A 16,313-nucleotide genomic window follows, 5' to 3' on the forward strand; every position below is an offset into this window, starting at 1 on the left:
GCAAATAGCCAACTACAAAAGAGGGGATGGGGAAGTAAGGGGCATGACAAATCCTAGTTGATGCCTAGCCCCTTGACTGAATTCAATTTGCTAGTGGCAGGCAATAAGTTCTGCAGTTATGCCAATGCCAAATATTGTATGCACCACGCAAAAGTTGTCAAGGTCTTCTTCCACTTTTCCACTCCCCCACTTGGAATTTTCCGATTGCAATTCTTAACTTTTCTTTTAAGCTCAACTAAAAGCAACTTGAGTTGAGCTTGGTTTCTGTGCCAAATACTAAATAGTATTTTAGCTATGGTACATAAGTATTTAGCCAACTTAAAAAGCGGTTTTTTAATGTATGTGTATTTCCGGCTTTCTCTTCTTATACTTTTCCCCGTTTTTAACCATGGCTACGACTGCGACCGCTGCCCAAAAAAACGAACTGAACGCAACACGCGTTCTATTTATTTTTGCCACACATCCACACACACACACACACATGCTTGATTCACTTGTATGCCTACGTGTGTGTTGGCCTCGTTCATCTTCGTCTTTGTCAACAAACAACAACAACAACTACAAATGCGACTGCCACCGATGCTGTTGCAACGTGAAAAACATTGTTATAAAATTGCATTGCGTCGCTCACGTTGCGCAAACACGTATCCGTATCTGTATCCTGTAACGAAAACGTAAACGCATACGTAAACGCAAACGCAAACGTATTCGCATTCGCATCCGTATCTCACCATCGTCGTTTGCATGTCGACAACGTGTGTGTATCTTGTATCTTTTAAATGCATTTACTTGCATATAAATCACACACTCACACATACATGCACAACCCACACTCACAGCTACACAATAAGAGATCAAGTGCTCGACGACGGCATGGTCTCCGAATTGGGCATTTCGCATACATATCGCCAGGATACTGGTATTTATATCTGTCAGGCCAGCAATGCATTTGGACAGGTAAGAGCAAGCTGACACTTTTCTGCCAAACACACATACCACACACACACACACACACACACACACCAAGGCTGTCATAAATATGAAAAAAAAAACATTTGCCGAAGAAAGTTTATGTTGTTTTTTCTTCAATCTAACTAGTAACATCTGAATAACGTTTTCTGTATGAATGTAATACTTTATGATGCAAAAATATTATAAGCTTTATACCAATCACAGACGAACAAAAATCTGTTGGTTCCAAATACCAAATAAAAATACATATTTAGAAATTATTAAATTAAAAATAAACTATTCGTATGTGTCAAGGATTTCAATCTCAATTATTCGACCATACAAAACATTTGTATTTATTGGTTATACAAATACTAACAAATATAATTTCAATATTCCAAATTTCACTGCACTGCGCTTAATCTCAACAATCAATTGCAAACACTTTAATAGTATTGCTTAAACATTGACAAAATGCAGTTAACGCAGTTAACGTAACTGCTTCACCTTAAACGAAAAGTTACTGCAAGTGCTAATTATTTGCAGTCAAAGCAATTAATCAAGATTAAAGCTTATGAAGAGCTTTCCGATGCTGTTAATTGAGGCAGAGCTATAGAGTAATCATAAGAGTGATCGATCACCCGCCCTACAGCACACAAAGCCTTACACACACACACTCATTCAAAGATTGCATCGTCGACATCGTCGTCTGCTTGCCAGTTGGCAATGGGCGTAACGATTGCGGCCCAGCGAGCGACGCCTCATTGCCGCCCATCTCTGCCGCAGATGGCAACAGTTGTTAACCCTAATTTATGGCCATTTGAATGGGCCAACAGCAACTGGCAACACACAGCTCTATGCGTGCCAATGAGGCGTCGTTTAATGAGCTCTTACTCGAGGCTGTTCAACTAACAAACAACAAACACTTGCAATTTTCGACAGGATGAGATGTCCATCCAGCTCATCGTTCAGGAGGTGCCGGAGCAGCCAAAGAATCTACGAATCAATTCGCAGCAATCGCGGAGCCTGCAACTTACATGGAGTCAACCCTTTGCTGGCAATAGTCCAATCGAGCAATATCACATCTACTACAAGCAAATCTCAGGTGATAAGATATTACTTAGCAAGAACTAAACTCTGGAATAAAGAACACTCTGCGTAGAAGTTCTTTGTTCTATATGTTTAACTACGTATTTACGTATACGAGTTCTTTATTTACTATATTAATTTAGGTTGACTTATTTTTATTATTATTATTTCCATTATTTTTGTTGTCAGTTCAGATCATTTTGATCTGAAGATATACAATATTAAGTATACATACGTATGTTAATTATATATGATAATTTTAATTAATTAAATATTGATACAAGCTATTTGTTCGCTATATTTATTTAGGTAAACTTATTTTTATTATTATTATTATCAGTTCAGATCCGTTTGAAAAAATAGATAATTTAAGTATACGTATGTTAATAACATATGATAATTTTAATTAAGTAAATATTAATACAAGTTATTTATTTACTCGTATATTCATTTCGATGAAACTATTTGTATTATTACTATTTGCATAATTTTTATTGTAAGTTCAGATCAATTTAAAAGAATAGATAAATTAAGTATATGTATGTTAATTACATATATATGTTCTCTCGAAATACATGTTTGAAAATTATATTTTAAGCTTGATTTAAACAATGATTTTTCCCTTTGTATTGCCTGCAGACATTTGGCAGAATGCCGAGCATATTGACATCAGCGGAGCCCAGACAGTGGTCAATATACAGCAACTACGGCCGGCGAAAGCCTATCACATTCGCATGTCGGCGGAGAATAAGCTGGGGGCCTCCGAGTTCTCGGAGGTGGTGCAAGTAACAACGCTGGAGGAGGTGCCATCGGGTCCGCCGCTGACAGTGCGTGCGGAGGCCAAGAGCTCAACAGAGATATCGGTGACATGGGACGCACCGGAACGTGACCATTGGAACGGCATTCTGCTTGGCTACTATGTGGGCTATCAGATGTCGTTAACGCCCGAGGACAAGGAAGTGAATCCCACACAGGGCTTTAGCTTCAAAACGGTCGAGGTGCGCTCACATTTCGGTGGCGAGACGGTGCTCAGCAATCTCAACAAGTTCACCCAATACCATGTGATTGTGCAGGCCTACACCAGCCAGGGCAGCGGGCCGCCGAGCAAGGAAATTGCAGTGCAAACAATGGAGGATGGTAAGAGGGCGTGGCCAAAAGCCCACGCACAATGCAACAACAGCACAGTTACAGCTCCAGCCCCTGCCCCAGCCCCAGCTCCAGCTGCCGAGCTCAAACTTCGGCTCGTGGCGCACATTGATTGGATTTGTTAATTGCCCGTGCAAGGAAGGAAAAGAGCTGTGCACTGGACACACGGGGCAGCTGGCAACACTGGCGCCGTCTGCTGCCGGTCTCTGACAAAACGTTTAATAAACTTACCTCCCTTTTCTCCCAATCCCCCTCTCTCTCTCTCTCTCTTTCTCTTTTTTGGTGTCTGTTCGCAGTGCCCTCGTCGCCGCCAGAATCGCCGCAATGCGATGTGCTTGGCTCCACATCGATTTATATCACCTGGTCACCGCCGGATATTGACGGACAAAATGGCAAAATCAAGGGCTACAAAGTGTTTTACATATCGGTCGATGAGCTTTACGGTAAGTCCTTCAGCACCATCCTCTCGCTCCTCGCCCCCTCTGACACACCATACTCCTCCCACTTTCCACTCAGTATGTCTGCCTGTCTGCAGTTGTTGCTGCGTGTCTCTGGACACCGAACTGTTTGGCTCGCAAATTACTTTAGCGGCATTGGGATTGGGATTCGGATTGCCATCGAGATGGCGTTGGCAATGGCGATGGGGATTGCTATTGGTATTTGGAGGGAATTGCAGCGCAATTATGCAATGCCATTAACCCATTAACCTGTACAAGACAAATACTTTGCACATCTGAATTTCGCTCCGTTTCCCTCGACAGCCGAAACAGCTGTAAACGAGGCAAATAATGCTTTAAGAAATTTTTAATATGTTGAATTTTGTTTTCATCAAACCCAAAAAGAATATACAATGATTGAAAGCCATATTATCTATATTCCTGTTTCGGAATTTGTCATATATTTTTAGTGATATTGAATAATAATATTTTCAGCAGTATTCGTCAACAAAACGAGTTTCACTCATAAAAAGTATTGAATTCTATGAATCTTTGAATTCTAAATTAAATTAATGTTTATGAAAATAGTAGAGTTTAATTTCGATTAATAAAAAAATATATGAAATTTCGATGTTTCTTTAAAATAAACAACAAATAACTTATTTATGATAAAGACATTTTTGAAGTTTTAATTTGTTTATTCGTATATTGTTTATTGGAAAGTTCACCATTTCTCTGCTTTAACGAGTTTCAATTATATTTCTACCTCATATTAAGCCCTAATAAACGAACTCTTTGCCTTAGTTCATTTTAATTAGCTCCGTCTACGTCATTTAGCATCGTCTTCATGTTGCTTGCCAATCAATAGTAATTGTTGTTCATTCTCTCTCATTTGTTGCTGCCGCTGTTGCTGTTGCTGTTGCTGTTGTTGGGTGACACAGAAACCGATCCGGAGGTTGTCAAGTCAACAAATCAATACGTCACCATTGAGAATCTGCGCAAATATACAAACTATACGGTCTGGGTTTTGGCTTACACCAAAGTGGGCGACGGGATGAAAACCAAACCATTTTATTGCCGCACCCATGAGGATGGTAAGTGGCAGCGGTTCAATGAACGCAAACGAGGCACGGCTACGGCAGCGTGGCATCGGGCATCGGGTATCGGGCAACACCCCCCCCCCGATTACCCCCCGCTTTCCTGCTACTATTGCATCACGTTGCAAGCTCGGAGTTTGCCGTCGTCGTCGTCGCCGCGTTTGCAATTTCATGCAGCGCTTTTTTATTTCTGGCGCTTCGTTTTTCATAGCAATTGCTTTTATTTATGTATATGCTGGTTGTTGCTACTCCTCTCACTCCTCTCAATTCTGTTTGCTTCTCCAGTGCCCTCGGCGCCGCAAGCAATCAAGGCAATACCCGCATCGAGCACGAAAATCATCATATCGTGGCTGCCACCAGACCTGCCCAATGGAGACATCGTAAGTAGTCCAGTCCAGATCAGCCCAGATAGACTGGACGCGCCCAATCCCAATTGGCAGCGGCAATTAACCTGCGCTTTGTTTACACCTCTCCCTCACCTATCTAGACCGGCTACACCTTCTACATGTCGATGCTAGAAGGCGGACGCGAGGAAGGCACGCACAAGCGTCTTCTGGGTCCCTACGTGGAAATGCATGAGACGGTGCGCACACAGGAATCGGCCACTTATCAGTTCTGGCTCACCGCCTCCACCAAGATGGGCGAGGGTGAAAAGACGCAGGTGGTTACTGTGCCGCCTAATAACAAAGTTCCCGCTCGAATTGTCTCCTTCAGTCAGCGGATTATCACGCCCTGGAAAGAGCATCTGGAGCTGCCTTGTCGTAAGGTAGGCGCTCCAGCTCCTGTGACCATTTGGCGACAGGATGGGCACAACATGGAAACAAGTGCTCGCAAAACGATTGCCAAGAACGGCACACTATATATGCGCGAGTGTCAGGCCAGCGATGCTGGTAATTACACCTGCAGCGTGGAGAACACCTGGGGCAAGGACGAGATTGTCTACAACATTGTGGTAAAGGTGCCGCCAGAAGCGCCCAATTTGACTGTGGTGAATACGTACACGGATAGCCTGCATTTAGAGTGGCTAGACAATAGTCATGGCGGCAGTCCCATTCTTGGCTATGTTATAAACTACAAGCGCGACAATGGCGACTGGGAAGAGCTGCAAGTGGATGCCAAGACAAATTCACACTTGCTTAGCAATCTGTGGTGCGGCACACGATATCAACTGTACATCACAGCGTATAATAAGATTGGCACTGGACTGCCGTGCGACATTGTCAACTCATATACCAAAGGGAATCCTCCAGTGCAGCCAAAGCATTCGCAGATGATCACTAACAACTCGACGAGCGTTACCTGCTGGCTGGACTCGTGGGGTGATGGTGGCTGCGGCATACTCTACTTTATGATCGAGTCTCGAGTGTATGGTCGTTCCGCCTGGAACGTCGTCTCCAACCATATTGCGCCCACAGAGCGCATCTACACGGTCAGCGATCTGGTGCCAGGCACCAAGTATCAGCTCAAGGTGACGGCTCACAATAATGCCGGCTCCACGACATCTGTATACAATTTTACCACACTATCGCCACAGGGTGGTAAGTTGCTCTCTCAATACATGTTATAACATTTCCTCACCTTCTTTCGCAATTAGTTCTCTATAATAATGATCGCTCCACACCGGACTCCCACCTGAGCGAGCTGCCCTTCTATGCCAACTTTAAGCTGTTGCTGCCTATATGCATTTCGCTGCTGATGCTGCTCGCTTTGATTGCCGCTGCTCTTTTTCTGCGTAAACGTAGTAAGTACATAACAAATCGAAGGACCTTCTACAGAATTGTTAAAGTTAAATAAGACTTTCATATGCTCTGCAAATTTCTACAACAAATTTAACTCAACAAATTCTTTAAGATAAAGGGGCGATTACACAGTTACATTAATCAAAACTATATACATTTTTATCTAAGAATTAAACAACCAGGCGCGTCTTGCCAGCTCCTCAATGTCGGAGTCTCCCTCTCTGGCTAATCTGCAAAACAAACAGAATCGGGATCAACAATATCTGGCTGTGCGCTGCAATCCATCGAATCCGGCGCCGCGCGGCTCTAACTCTAATGATTCGGGTAGCTTTGGCAAGGCCGAGGGCAACGAGTACATCGAAGACATTTGTCCCTACGCCACATTCCAGCTAAACAAGCAGACGTACAGCGAGAGCTCCTACAGCGGCAACGTGTATAGCGGTCCCTATCACTCGGTTCGTGGCTCCTTTGTCTATCACGATGTCAAGCCCGAGAGCTATCATGTGAGTGCAGTGCGTATACGTAATAATTCAATAGAGCAACTACTAATCTATGCACATCTGTCAAAAACAGTCCAAGGAACCGGAGTATACGAAGGTGCGGCGAAAAGTCGGCCGTCTACGTGATCCACACTCAGAGAGCCAAGGTACGCAGAGAGAGAGAGAGAGAGATAGAAATAAATTTATGCTTAATATTGTTATAATTTTCATTTGAGATCCCCCGATGAACTGCTGTAGCTTTAAGCAAAATTTACTCATTGTTTGCTCACATCATGTTGTCGCTATAATCCCGCTCATACTTATTTTATGATTTTGATATGTATAAAGTTTCGCATTACTTCAATCAAGCAATATAAACAACTAACATTCACATTCAAAACTTCATCCAAAAACGAACAACCAAAAAAAAAACATCGAATCGTATTAAACTTTTTAGAATCGGACAATCCAGGTTCAACAGATTCCGAAGTTAGGAAAATCCTAACGCTTCACATACCAATTACAGAATATGACACACTCGGCTCCGAGTCCGACAATGATGTGTCTGCACGCGCTCTAAACTCGGCCAAATATCGCGCCCAACGTGGTAAGTGTACACTGCGTATACGCAATATTACGTATTGTTTGAATAATTGCGTTATTTTCTTGCAGATACACAAGATGAGACCTCATCCTCATCGGAGACGACACCCACTAGCATGACCCGCAAATCGAAGCCGCCGTTTGCCACCCGAAAGTCAGGCAAGCCAGGCACAAGTGGCAAACGCCATGTTCGAAGTTCCAGTGGCTATTCGAGCCACAATGAAGAGACTACTTTTAGGTAAGGACTGAATGGGGCAGTTGAGGTGGCAGCATATGCTGACGTTGTGTAAACTGTTAGTCGCTATAAACATAATTAGAACCCTGTACGTTTAGCATATCCAACTATCCACCAAACTATCAGGACCATATAAATCCACCAGCGCGTTTTTCGGATGCCAACGACAAGACGAAGACACAAACGTCGCCACGTATGCGTGCCAATCAGAAACTACAGCGGGAAGCATTCCAAATTAATGTCTAAAATACAGATATATATACATATAATTAAAAACAACTTATCACATAATTTTTAAATCAATATGAATACACGAAATTAAACAAATGAAAACTGTTGACTACAAATCGATAAATATTTGAACAAAATTGTAAAATTTGTTGTAAAATCCACCCAAAACAAAAAAAAAATTGAAATGAAAATCACATGATATCGGTGAGCAATTTAAAACACAGATAAGGTACACAAACACATACACACACTGAGCCACACAATGTACTTCAAACTAGAGCTGCATTTCTTAACAAAATGAATTGTTAATAACGAGCTAATACTAATTGAATAAATATTGAAGAAATAAGGCCATAAAATTCAACTATTTACAACAACAAGTACGAGTAAAATGAACTTTTTCGAACGCACTTTGATTTTACCCAAAAGAAAGTAAGCAACAAGAAAAATAAATATAACCAATAAGACTTATTTACATACTGATTATGCTTAGTTGGACTTGAAAAGCAGCATATTTAATAAGTTTAAACAATGAGAACAACAACAAGCATTAAGTTACATATACTTATATTTATTAATATTAATGCATTATGCATAGACTAATGTTAAGCATTTAATGTAAAGAAAAGAGTTGTAGGACGGACAAACAAAAGTGGATCTGCGGCAGGCCGCATTTAAAATGTTTTGCATAGCTAAGAGAACTACGAAGAACTAAAAGGATAAGGTATCTCGATGACATTCTTAATTGCAGAGCATAAACACTAGTCATAATCACAATAACAAAAAAAGCGAGATAATGCATGAATGATAACTATAGTAAATATATACAAACATATAGGGAATAAACAGAGACACGCATTCACATGCACACGAACACAAAACACCCAAGTATTTGTAGTAAATTCAGTTGAATTTGTATGTGTTTTCCTCAATTTTTGCATAAGTTAAGAGAAAAATGAAATAAAATGTTAGCTAGTTATTTAAATGAATTTAATTAATTTGTAAAACCAATACCAAATATGCATGAAACTGTTGTATATAGCTGAGAATCGATATATGAAATATGAATGACATTTAATTATATAAATCATAAAGGATTTAGTGGAATATTTAGAACAAGCCAAAGTCGTAAACCAGCATGCATTTTCATAGATCCAGAATTTAGCAAACTTTTATAGAAATTCAAAGCAGCTCAAGCTAATCCGATTGTTTGCCAAATTATGAACCACATCGCAGATAGACCGACAGACAGACACAGATAAATGATTATATTTTGCAATAGCTCAAAGATGAAACCAAACCAATTCTACATGACAATATCATTAAAGAAAAAAAATACATTATATATTATAATATTGATAATGAAAATACGATTTAATGGCAACATTGTAGGCAAAACTAACTAACTATAAAACAATCTATTCAGACATTGTTTCTTTCGGCTATGCAACATTTCAGACTGCACAGTTTTAGGCATTTACAAATTCTGAAATTAACTTGGTTGTAAGAATTTAAAGAAAACGATAACGAAATCGAACGTCAAAACGAAATGATAGAAATGACATAAAGTTGTAAAACTCATCAGAAGATATACTTATAAACAACATAGAAAGAAAAAACAAATACAAAAGAATACACAGTTTATGTACATTTGTTTGTGTACAATTTGTGGTCGAAATACATGGCATGAAATATGGATAAAAATGCGAAAACTTAAGCAAAAACTTTTGGTCTTTTATTTTATATTTAGCTGTGCACCATTTCTTCAGTTTAGTTAACAATAAATCGCTTTTATTTACATTCGACACTTTGAAAATGTTTGTTGATTGTTTCGATAAAAAAAATGAAGAACACAGACTTTTTAATGTAGATTCAGGCGTATCGAAATGAACAAAACTTATATTATTTTTCTCATTCCTAAAAACAAACATTTCTTTGTTGCAATTTTTGCATTTAAAGCATTTCAATAGAGCTATAACACAAGGAGAGCGCTATACAATGATTGTGTTTCGTGCTTGTGTTGATGTGTGTTTGGGCTTTTGTCTGTTTCCATTTTATCACTTAGCAATAACTTAAGGCTAAACAGGTTTACTTGGATTACAAAATGAACATTCTAACATTTCACTTAAAGCACATTTACACAGTAGAGAGTAATGGTAGTAGGATTATTACGAGGGGTGTTCAAAACACAACTCACAACTGTTAACGTGTTGTTGCTGCGGCTTAGAAAATAATTAGACGACGACGATAAACACATAGTTGTTTTGATTGGTTGATTGGTTGATTTGTTGATTGATTGCTTTGTTGCTTATGGCAAAATTTCAGAACATAATCGGTTTATCCTTGCACTGGTCTATCACATAGCCGGTAAAGCGTTTCAGAAACTTGGGATATTCACGCTTATAGACAGCGCGTAAGGCGCTCGCTGGTGCCCAGCCACCGGGATTAACTGTGAAAATCGAAAAGTTAAGCATTAGTATACCAAGAGAACCCAAATAAGTGAAACTCTACCTACCCACAGAACAGTAGGTCACTTTGCAGGTTAGATCGTCTCGACTCAGAGGTTGACCCTTGACGTAGCCATCCGGCAAATGTGTTTGGCAGGCTAATATGACCGTTAGAAAGATGCGCACGCATTTGCCATTCTTCGACTGTCGTTGTAAGAGACACAACATTAATAATATATTAAATATAATTCCTACTTTCTAAGCTCACCTCCTGTTTGGCATACTCCGTGGAGTTATTGCAGACAACCCACATATCGCGGGTGTCAGGTTCGAGGCCGTCGTTAATCTTTCGCATGTGCGACCAGAATTGTGCATCACGCTGGCTGGCGGGCCAAATGCGTTTGTGGGTTTGCAGAAAGAGCAATGTGTCCGCTGAGATTTTCTCCAATATTGTGCAATCCTCAAGAGTAGCTGAAATGTTTAAATATCATTATTGGTGACTGCTCTTGAGCTGCGTGTCTGCTTAAAATACTCACTCTCCCAGTCGTTGCGGAACTCGGGCATAAAGAAATAATGACACATTTCGCGCGCCGTCACACCCTTGACTGAATGATAGGCCTTGAGAGGATCCATGACCATGCCGTTGACCTCCTCTTCGCGTTTGTACATTTTGATTTCACCCTCATCTGCAAAGATTTGCCAGCCATTGCCATCCTGACCAACACCTTCACGAGCTTTATGCAGCTGCTCCTTGCACACGCGATCAATCTGTAAAATTCAAAATTGAATTAGACGCTGTTACTGATGGGATTCTCTAAGTGTACAATTTCCGGCTTACCTCCGGCCAAAGGGCGTGAGATTGCGCCTCGGCACCAGTGCCAAATTCCTCCCGTGCCTCCTCGCCTTCGGCAACGGCCTCGTGTGGAACATTGACCAGAGTCTGTGAGATTTGCGATTGCAGTCTCAGTTTAAAACGCAGCTGCATGTCCTCCTCGATTTTCTCCAGGCCCGTTTCAACAGCATCAAAGAACTCATCCTCGGGCAGTGTGGAATGTGGACCCTCCTGTCAAATCGAAAGAGAATGTGCAGTGTGGATTGATTAGCAAGTCAGACTGTGTGCGGTATAAGTGAGTCAAGTTTATCAAAAGCAATACTTGAATGGAAGGTTCGGCCTAATTAATTTTAATGACGAAATCGCGCGCGTTGAACTGGCCAAAAGCCTAAGAAATGCGAAACGTGACGCGTTTAAATTAATGGCGTATCCCAAGAAAAATCCCAACCAACATTGGGATAGCTCGTTGGACAACACCAGCATACCTAATTGATTGAGCATAATAGACACAACTCATATCTTAAAGGCGCGCGCTCTATTGTGTCATGAATATTAAAAACGAGACGGGTCTTGTTTTTGTCTGGCGCTCATAAATTCTATCGTTGGCGCGTGTGTGTAGAGACTCGGTATTTGTTTAAATGAAATTTATTAATTAATGCGGAAAAGCTTTAAAAGGTTTACTCAAGCATATCCAACAGGATATAAGCTACAGACAACAGGATACAGGAAGTGGGCCAACTATTGAAGCGATGAAGTCATTGTCGCGACCATAAATCGTTACCCGCGCTGCTTACCACGCTCCTTGAACAGCACTGAGCGCAAGTAAAAGAGAGAGTGAGCAAGCCAGCAAGAGAGAGCGCGTGCAAAATATCTGAGGTCGAGAGGGCAGCTGGCTCTGTGAATGCGAATGCGGAATCACAGCGGAGTCCTTCCGTCAGGCGCGAGCACGCAAAACAAACTGTTGCTGGATGGCCCCAAAAAAGCAACAAAGCACTAGCATCTCGTTAACTGACTCACTAGCAGAGAGAGAGAGAGAGAGAGCGAGGCGAAAGAGGCACGAATACATCAAGTGAGAGAAAGAGCGAAAGCACGCAACAACAAAAGCTTAAAAGCTTTGAAACGAAAGGATTACAAGCACTCGTATAATAATAAATCAATGTGTTGGTGAGAATTAAACTGGGCCGGATTATTTCTCACGGAGCGGAACATATTTTTTTGAGGGAGCCTTTTGTTGATATGGGACACATACCACATTTTTTTTGCCGTGCTGCAGCTTGTAGCCGCAACGCCATTGAAACCGCACCGAGGGCATATTTATTTGTATAAATAAAGCGCGCACTAGTTAACCAAATGCAAATGCGAATGCAAACTTTGCTAATTTGGCCAAGAGACCGCAAGCAACCACAATTCAACAGTTTATTAAAGCTAACAACAGTAACAAAATAACAAAAAATTCACTATTGTTTTTCGTTTTTGTTGTTGTTTTTTTTTTTGTTTCCACAATTTGTTTATGTTCGCAACACGATCGCTGCCCGCCGACTGAATAGACTTGACTGACCAATGTAGTCAACTAACAATCGAGTCATACGCAACGAGCTAAATAAATACTACAGCCATATTGTTGCTCTCTTTCGCCCTGTCTCGCGATGACCAGCCCAAGCTACACTTTAAAGGCAGCCTCAAAACAAGAGCTGCAAGGGTTAAGAGCGCAACACGAATATGGTACACTCTTATTGCATAGGCGCGCAACAAAATCGCAATATCAAAAGAATGCATGTTTGTAACAAACGTATACTTGATATTAATTTAGTTTTCTGGATAACTTAATTCAAGATATTTTACATTGTATACAAACTTTATAAAACAGACATCAAGTCGATGGAACCGGGTTCCCTTAACGTAATAAAGAAAAAGCCCCTAAACTGTCTGTGTTTATTACAGGTGAAATATGATACTTTTTTAATCACATTTCAGCAACTTTATAAAATGTCATGATACATAGCTTCAGTAACAAGGAACAAACGTTGCTATAACACCGATAATATCGCGGACAGACTTTTTTAATTTTATCGTAATGGACCTTTAACAAAAGAACATCAGAATAAATGCATAAATATGAATATGAATTAGCTTCTTGACTGGAGCAAAGTTGAAATATTTCACATAATACGAATTTTTTTATAAATTTGGCTTAAAATTCCCCATATAAAATATTTGAAACGCTAAACAAATCATTGAAGTAACCTAAAGTGTCTTTCAGTGAGGGTATAATTATTACCAAATAAATATGGACGCTTGCCAAATCAAGTAACAAAGTCAACTACACATGACCTACTATTATTGGCTCTTTGAAAAACTTCTGCAACCTCAAAGTGTCCAATAGTTTAATGTTAATGTGCCCTGAGTCCAATTTGTTTGCGCTTGAGCTGTCAGCAAAGTGAACGAACTCGCGTTCTAGTAAATTCAAATGAAGCCCAGCAAGTGGAGTCAGTGAAGGAATACTTGTATGTAAAATGGAAATGGAAATAGAAATGACAAAATAAAAAAAATTCATTCGGCATTGCAATTGAATTGAAGTAATAAATATTCCACATACCCATGCATATAGAGAAGCTAACTCTCCATACTGTCAACGTCAGGCCAATTAAAGACCTGCGGATGTAAACAGTTGGACAATTGGACAAGTGGATGTGGTAGCAATTAAAGCTTGATAAGAATCCGAAACATGACATGGAATCAATGCAGAACACACGACTCAATAACACGACTACCACTATAATTAGATATCGAATGAGGGAGCACTTCTGTAAACAGATCAACAAATTGTTTAAGTAATTGCACGGCATGTGGCATACTTGGCCCGTACTCTGAAATTGTAATACAATCAACCATCAACAGACACGTCGTGCTTATTTTTGGTAAATTGTAAACTGGTTGGCAGCGAGAGAGACGGAGGTGGGAGCCATGCCGTCTGGGCGTGTTGCAAGTGCCTAACGTCAACGAATTATGACGGCGTTTCTCTATGGTTGATGTTTACAATTTGCATATAAAACTTTTTCACTTAGACGCACAATGAAATCGGCCATGAGCGCGTTTCTGGCCGAAAGACACGTGTGAATTTGCTCAACTGTTTGCTTACCTCAAAGTCTGGGCCGGGATATGATAAACGTTTAAGTTTTTCAATTTCATCCATGAACTTTCTGCAAAACAAATGTCAAACAATTTGAAACTGACACAATCAAAAGTATTTTAGGCGTATTTACAAGGTCAACCTACTTATTCTGTTCCTCGGCGCGACGACGCTTATCAATTTCACGCTCTAATTTGCGTTTCCATGATTCATCGTTCTCAGCTATGATTTCCAGGCAATGCTGCAGGGTGCTCAGCACACCAGTTGTCGTGGCTCGAAACGTGATGGACTCACCCTGCAAAGACATCAATAGTTAGTCAGACGGAAAAACTGTTCATGGAAACAGTCTCACCTTGAAATCAATGGGCTTAAGGCCATCGCCTAAATCCAACGGCTGTGAATTGGTTTTGTTCACCTCAGAGCAGGCATCAAAGTAGCGTTGCAGTGTCTCAATTTGGCCAAAGAGTATATCCTTGAAGGTCTCCAGTTCGCCGACCTTCTCGCGCAAATTGCGTAGTGTTCTCTTTAAGCTGCCGCCACTGGCCAGAGAAATTGTGTTCGATTGCAGTGACATTGTGCTTCCATGGCGACGCAATGAGGTAGTGTCTGTGCTACCCGTGCCCTCCTTGTACAGCTGTAGCACCTCCACCCAATGCATGCGATCCTCGCTCGTCTCGGCGCGCAGACACCAATTATTCAGGTTGTTGACGACCACGTCAAAGCGCAACTCATCGGACTCGTGGGCCTGCAAACAAAGCAAACATGAATCATTGTTTACAATACAATAAAAATAGATTAAGAATAACCAATTGAGGGACGCCCATCAACAGGGCGGACATCAATTTGGTTTATTTTTGTCACTTGTATGTGGCATGCTGATTGTTAGTGGTGGCGACATTCGAACGTTAATTGATTGCGCTGCATTGATTGCGCTGACGACGCTGCTACGTTGACCTCACACAGCTGACGCCCATTACTTTTTGATTAGTTCAATTAAGAGCACTTGCTACGCACCTTAATGGTCGCCTTGGATAGACTGATGGCGCCACGACAGCCAAAGTCCGACTCCGACTCAGATTTGTAATAGGAGAGCGTACCATCCTTAAGGACAATGTAACGTGGCTGCCATCCATATATGTAGTTGGTCCATTTGCTCAAATAGCCCCTCAACTCGATGCTGTTATCCAAATACTCCTCCTCTTCCGAGGTATCACTCTGGGAGCCGCCGCCAATCACTGTGGCATCCGCACTGGGCAACGGCGGACCAGTTGTCGTTATGTTGTCCAGGTCGTCCATGGCAATACTCTGTGTTGAATTACCTGCGGGCGTGGGTAACAAATATTTAATCACTAGGGCTCCACAAAGATTAAATTATATTGCGCCACGTCCACGTAATATAAACAAAAACAACAACGACAACAACAACTACGACGACCACGCCGGCTGCCAATCATCTGAAGCGGTGAGCTTGCGATAATACACAATTCATCATTATCAAACAATGGTCCGATTCTGACTCAGTGAAATTTGTTGTTGTTTCACTGTTATTGTTGCTGTTGTTCTAATTTGGCGTTGACCGGGTTGGTGTTGCCTTTGTTGCTGTTTTTGTTGTTGTCCAACTGTTGTTGGTATTTTCCTCGCAATAGCGAGGCTTGATGGGCATGCCTACTTTCAAAAAGAGACTCACCTGCCACAAGCGTATTACACTTTTCAGTTGCTTTTTTCACACATTTGTGGAGACGCCGCTGTCCTGCTGGTGCTTATGTTTCTGCAAACTTTGTAAATAACGCAAAGAAAGCACCTTCGTCGGTCGCGTACGCGTGATAAAACACGCAATCAGCTGTGCGAAATGTTATCGATATCATCGATATAACAACATCGATACTATGCGATGAAA

The 16,313-nt window shown here is 41.1% G+C and overlaps 2 protein-coding genes across 12 annotated transcripts in view; one reads left to right on the forward strand and one right to left on the reverse strand.

Annotated features, from left to right (window-relative positions):
- The window catches only part of LOC133841585 (cell adhesion molecule Dscam2), a 49,598-nt gene extending 39,375 nt beyond the window's left edge, over positions 1-10,223 (forward strand). For 2 of the 10 annotated variants that reach the window (XM_062274170.1, XM_062274168.1), the window contains exons 20-32: positions 840-957; positions 1,894-2,056; positions 2,680-3,177; positions 3,483-3,629; positions 4,565-4,717; positions 5,006-5,100; positions 5,208-6,258; positions 6,315-6,461; positions 6,628-6,971; positions 7,033-7,105; positions 7,396-7,545; positions 7,611-7,779; positions 7,875-10,223. In XM_062274170.1, coding sequence (XP_062130154.1) covers positions 840-957; positions 1,894-2,056; positions 2,680-3,177; positions 3,483-3,629; positions 4,565-4,717; positions 5,006-5,100; positions 5,208-6,258; positions 6,315-6,461; positions 6,628-6,971; positions 7,033-7,105; positions 7,396-7,545; positions 7,611-7,779; positions 7,875-8,022 — 3,256 coding nt within the window. In that variant the 3' untranslated portion in view covers positions 8,023-10,223. Of the gene's footprint in view, positions 1-839; positions 958-1,893; positions 2,057-2,679; positions 3,178-3,482; positions 3,637-3,698; positions 3,954-4,564; positions 4,718-5,005; positions 5,101-5,207; positions 6,259-6,314; positions 6,462-6,627; positions 6,972-7,032; positions 7,106-7,174; positions 7,546-7,610; positions 7,780-7,858 lie in introns of those variants that run through there. The other 8 variants (XM_062274172.1, XM_062274173.1, XM_062274174.1 and 5 more) reach the window with 8 other exon arrangements.
- LOC133841589 (ceramide transfer protein) lies at positions 9,721-16,259 on the reverse strand. Of its 2 annotated transcripts, XM_062274183.1 has the most exons (10): positions 16,104-16,259; positions 15,431-15,735; positions 14,769-15,161; positions 14,563-14,711; positions 14,426-14,486; positions 11,293-11,517; positions 10,991-11,222; positions 10,723-10,925; positions 10,523-10,658; positions 9,721-10,456 (listed from the first exon to the last, which is right to left on the reverse strand). In XM_062274183.1, exons 2-10 carry the CDS (start codon positions 15,710-15,712, stop codon positions 10,329-10,331), a joined length of 1,809 nt encoding a protein of 602 aa, XP_062130167.1. In that variant the 5' UTR covers positions 15,713-15,735; positions 16,104-16,259; the 3' UTR covers positions 9,721-10,328. The 2 variants fall into 2 exon arrangements, with proteins under 2 accessions (XP_062130167.1, XP_062130168.1); XM_062274184.1 differs by lacking the exons at positions 14,426-14,486; positions 14,563-14,711; positions 14,769-15,161; positions 15,431-15,735; positions 16,104-16,259 and adding an exon at positions 12,536-12,613.
- Between the last annotated feature and the right edge of the window lie 54 nt (positions 16,260-16,313).

Source organism: Drosophila sulfurigaster, chromosome 3, assembly GCF_023558435.1.
Source record: "Drosophila sulfurigaster albostrigata strain 15112-1811.04 chromosome 3, ASM2355843v2, whole genome shotgun sequence".
Lineage (NCBI taxonomy): Eukaryota > Metazoa > Arthropoda > Insecta > Diptera > Drosophilidae > Drosophila > Drosophila sulfurigaster.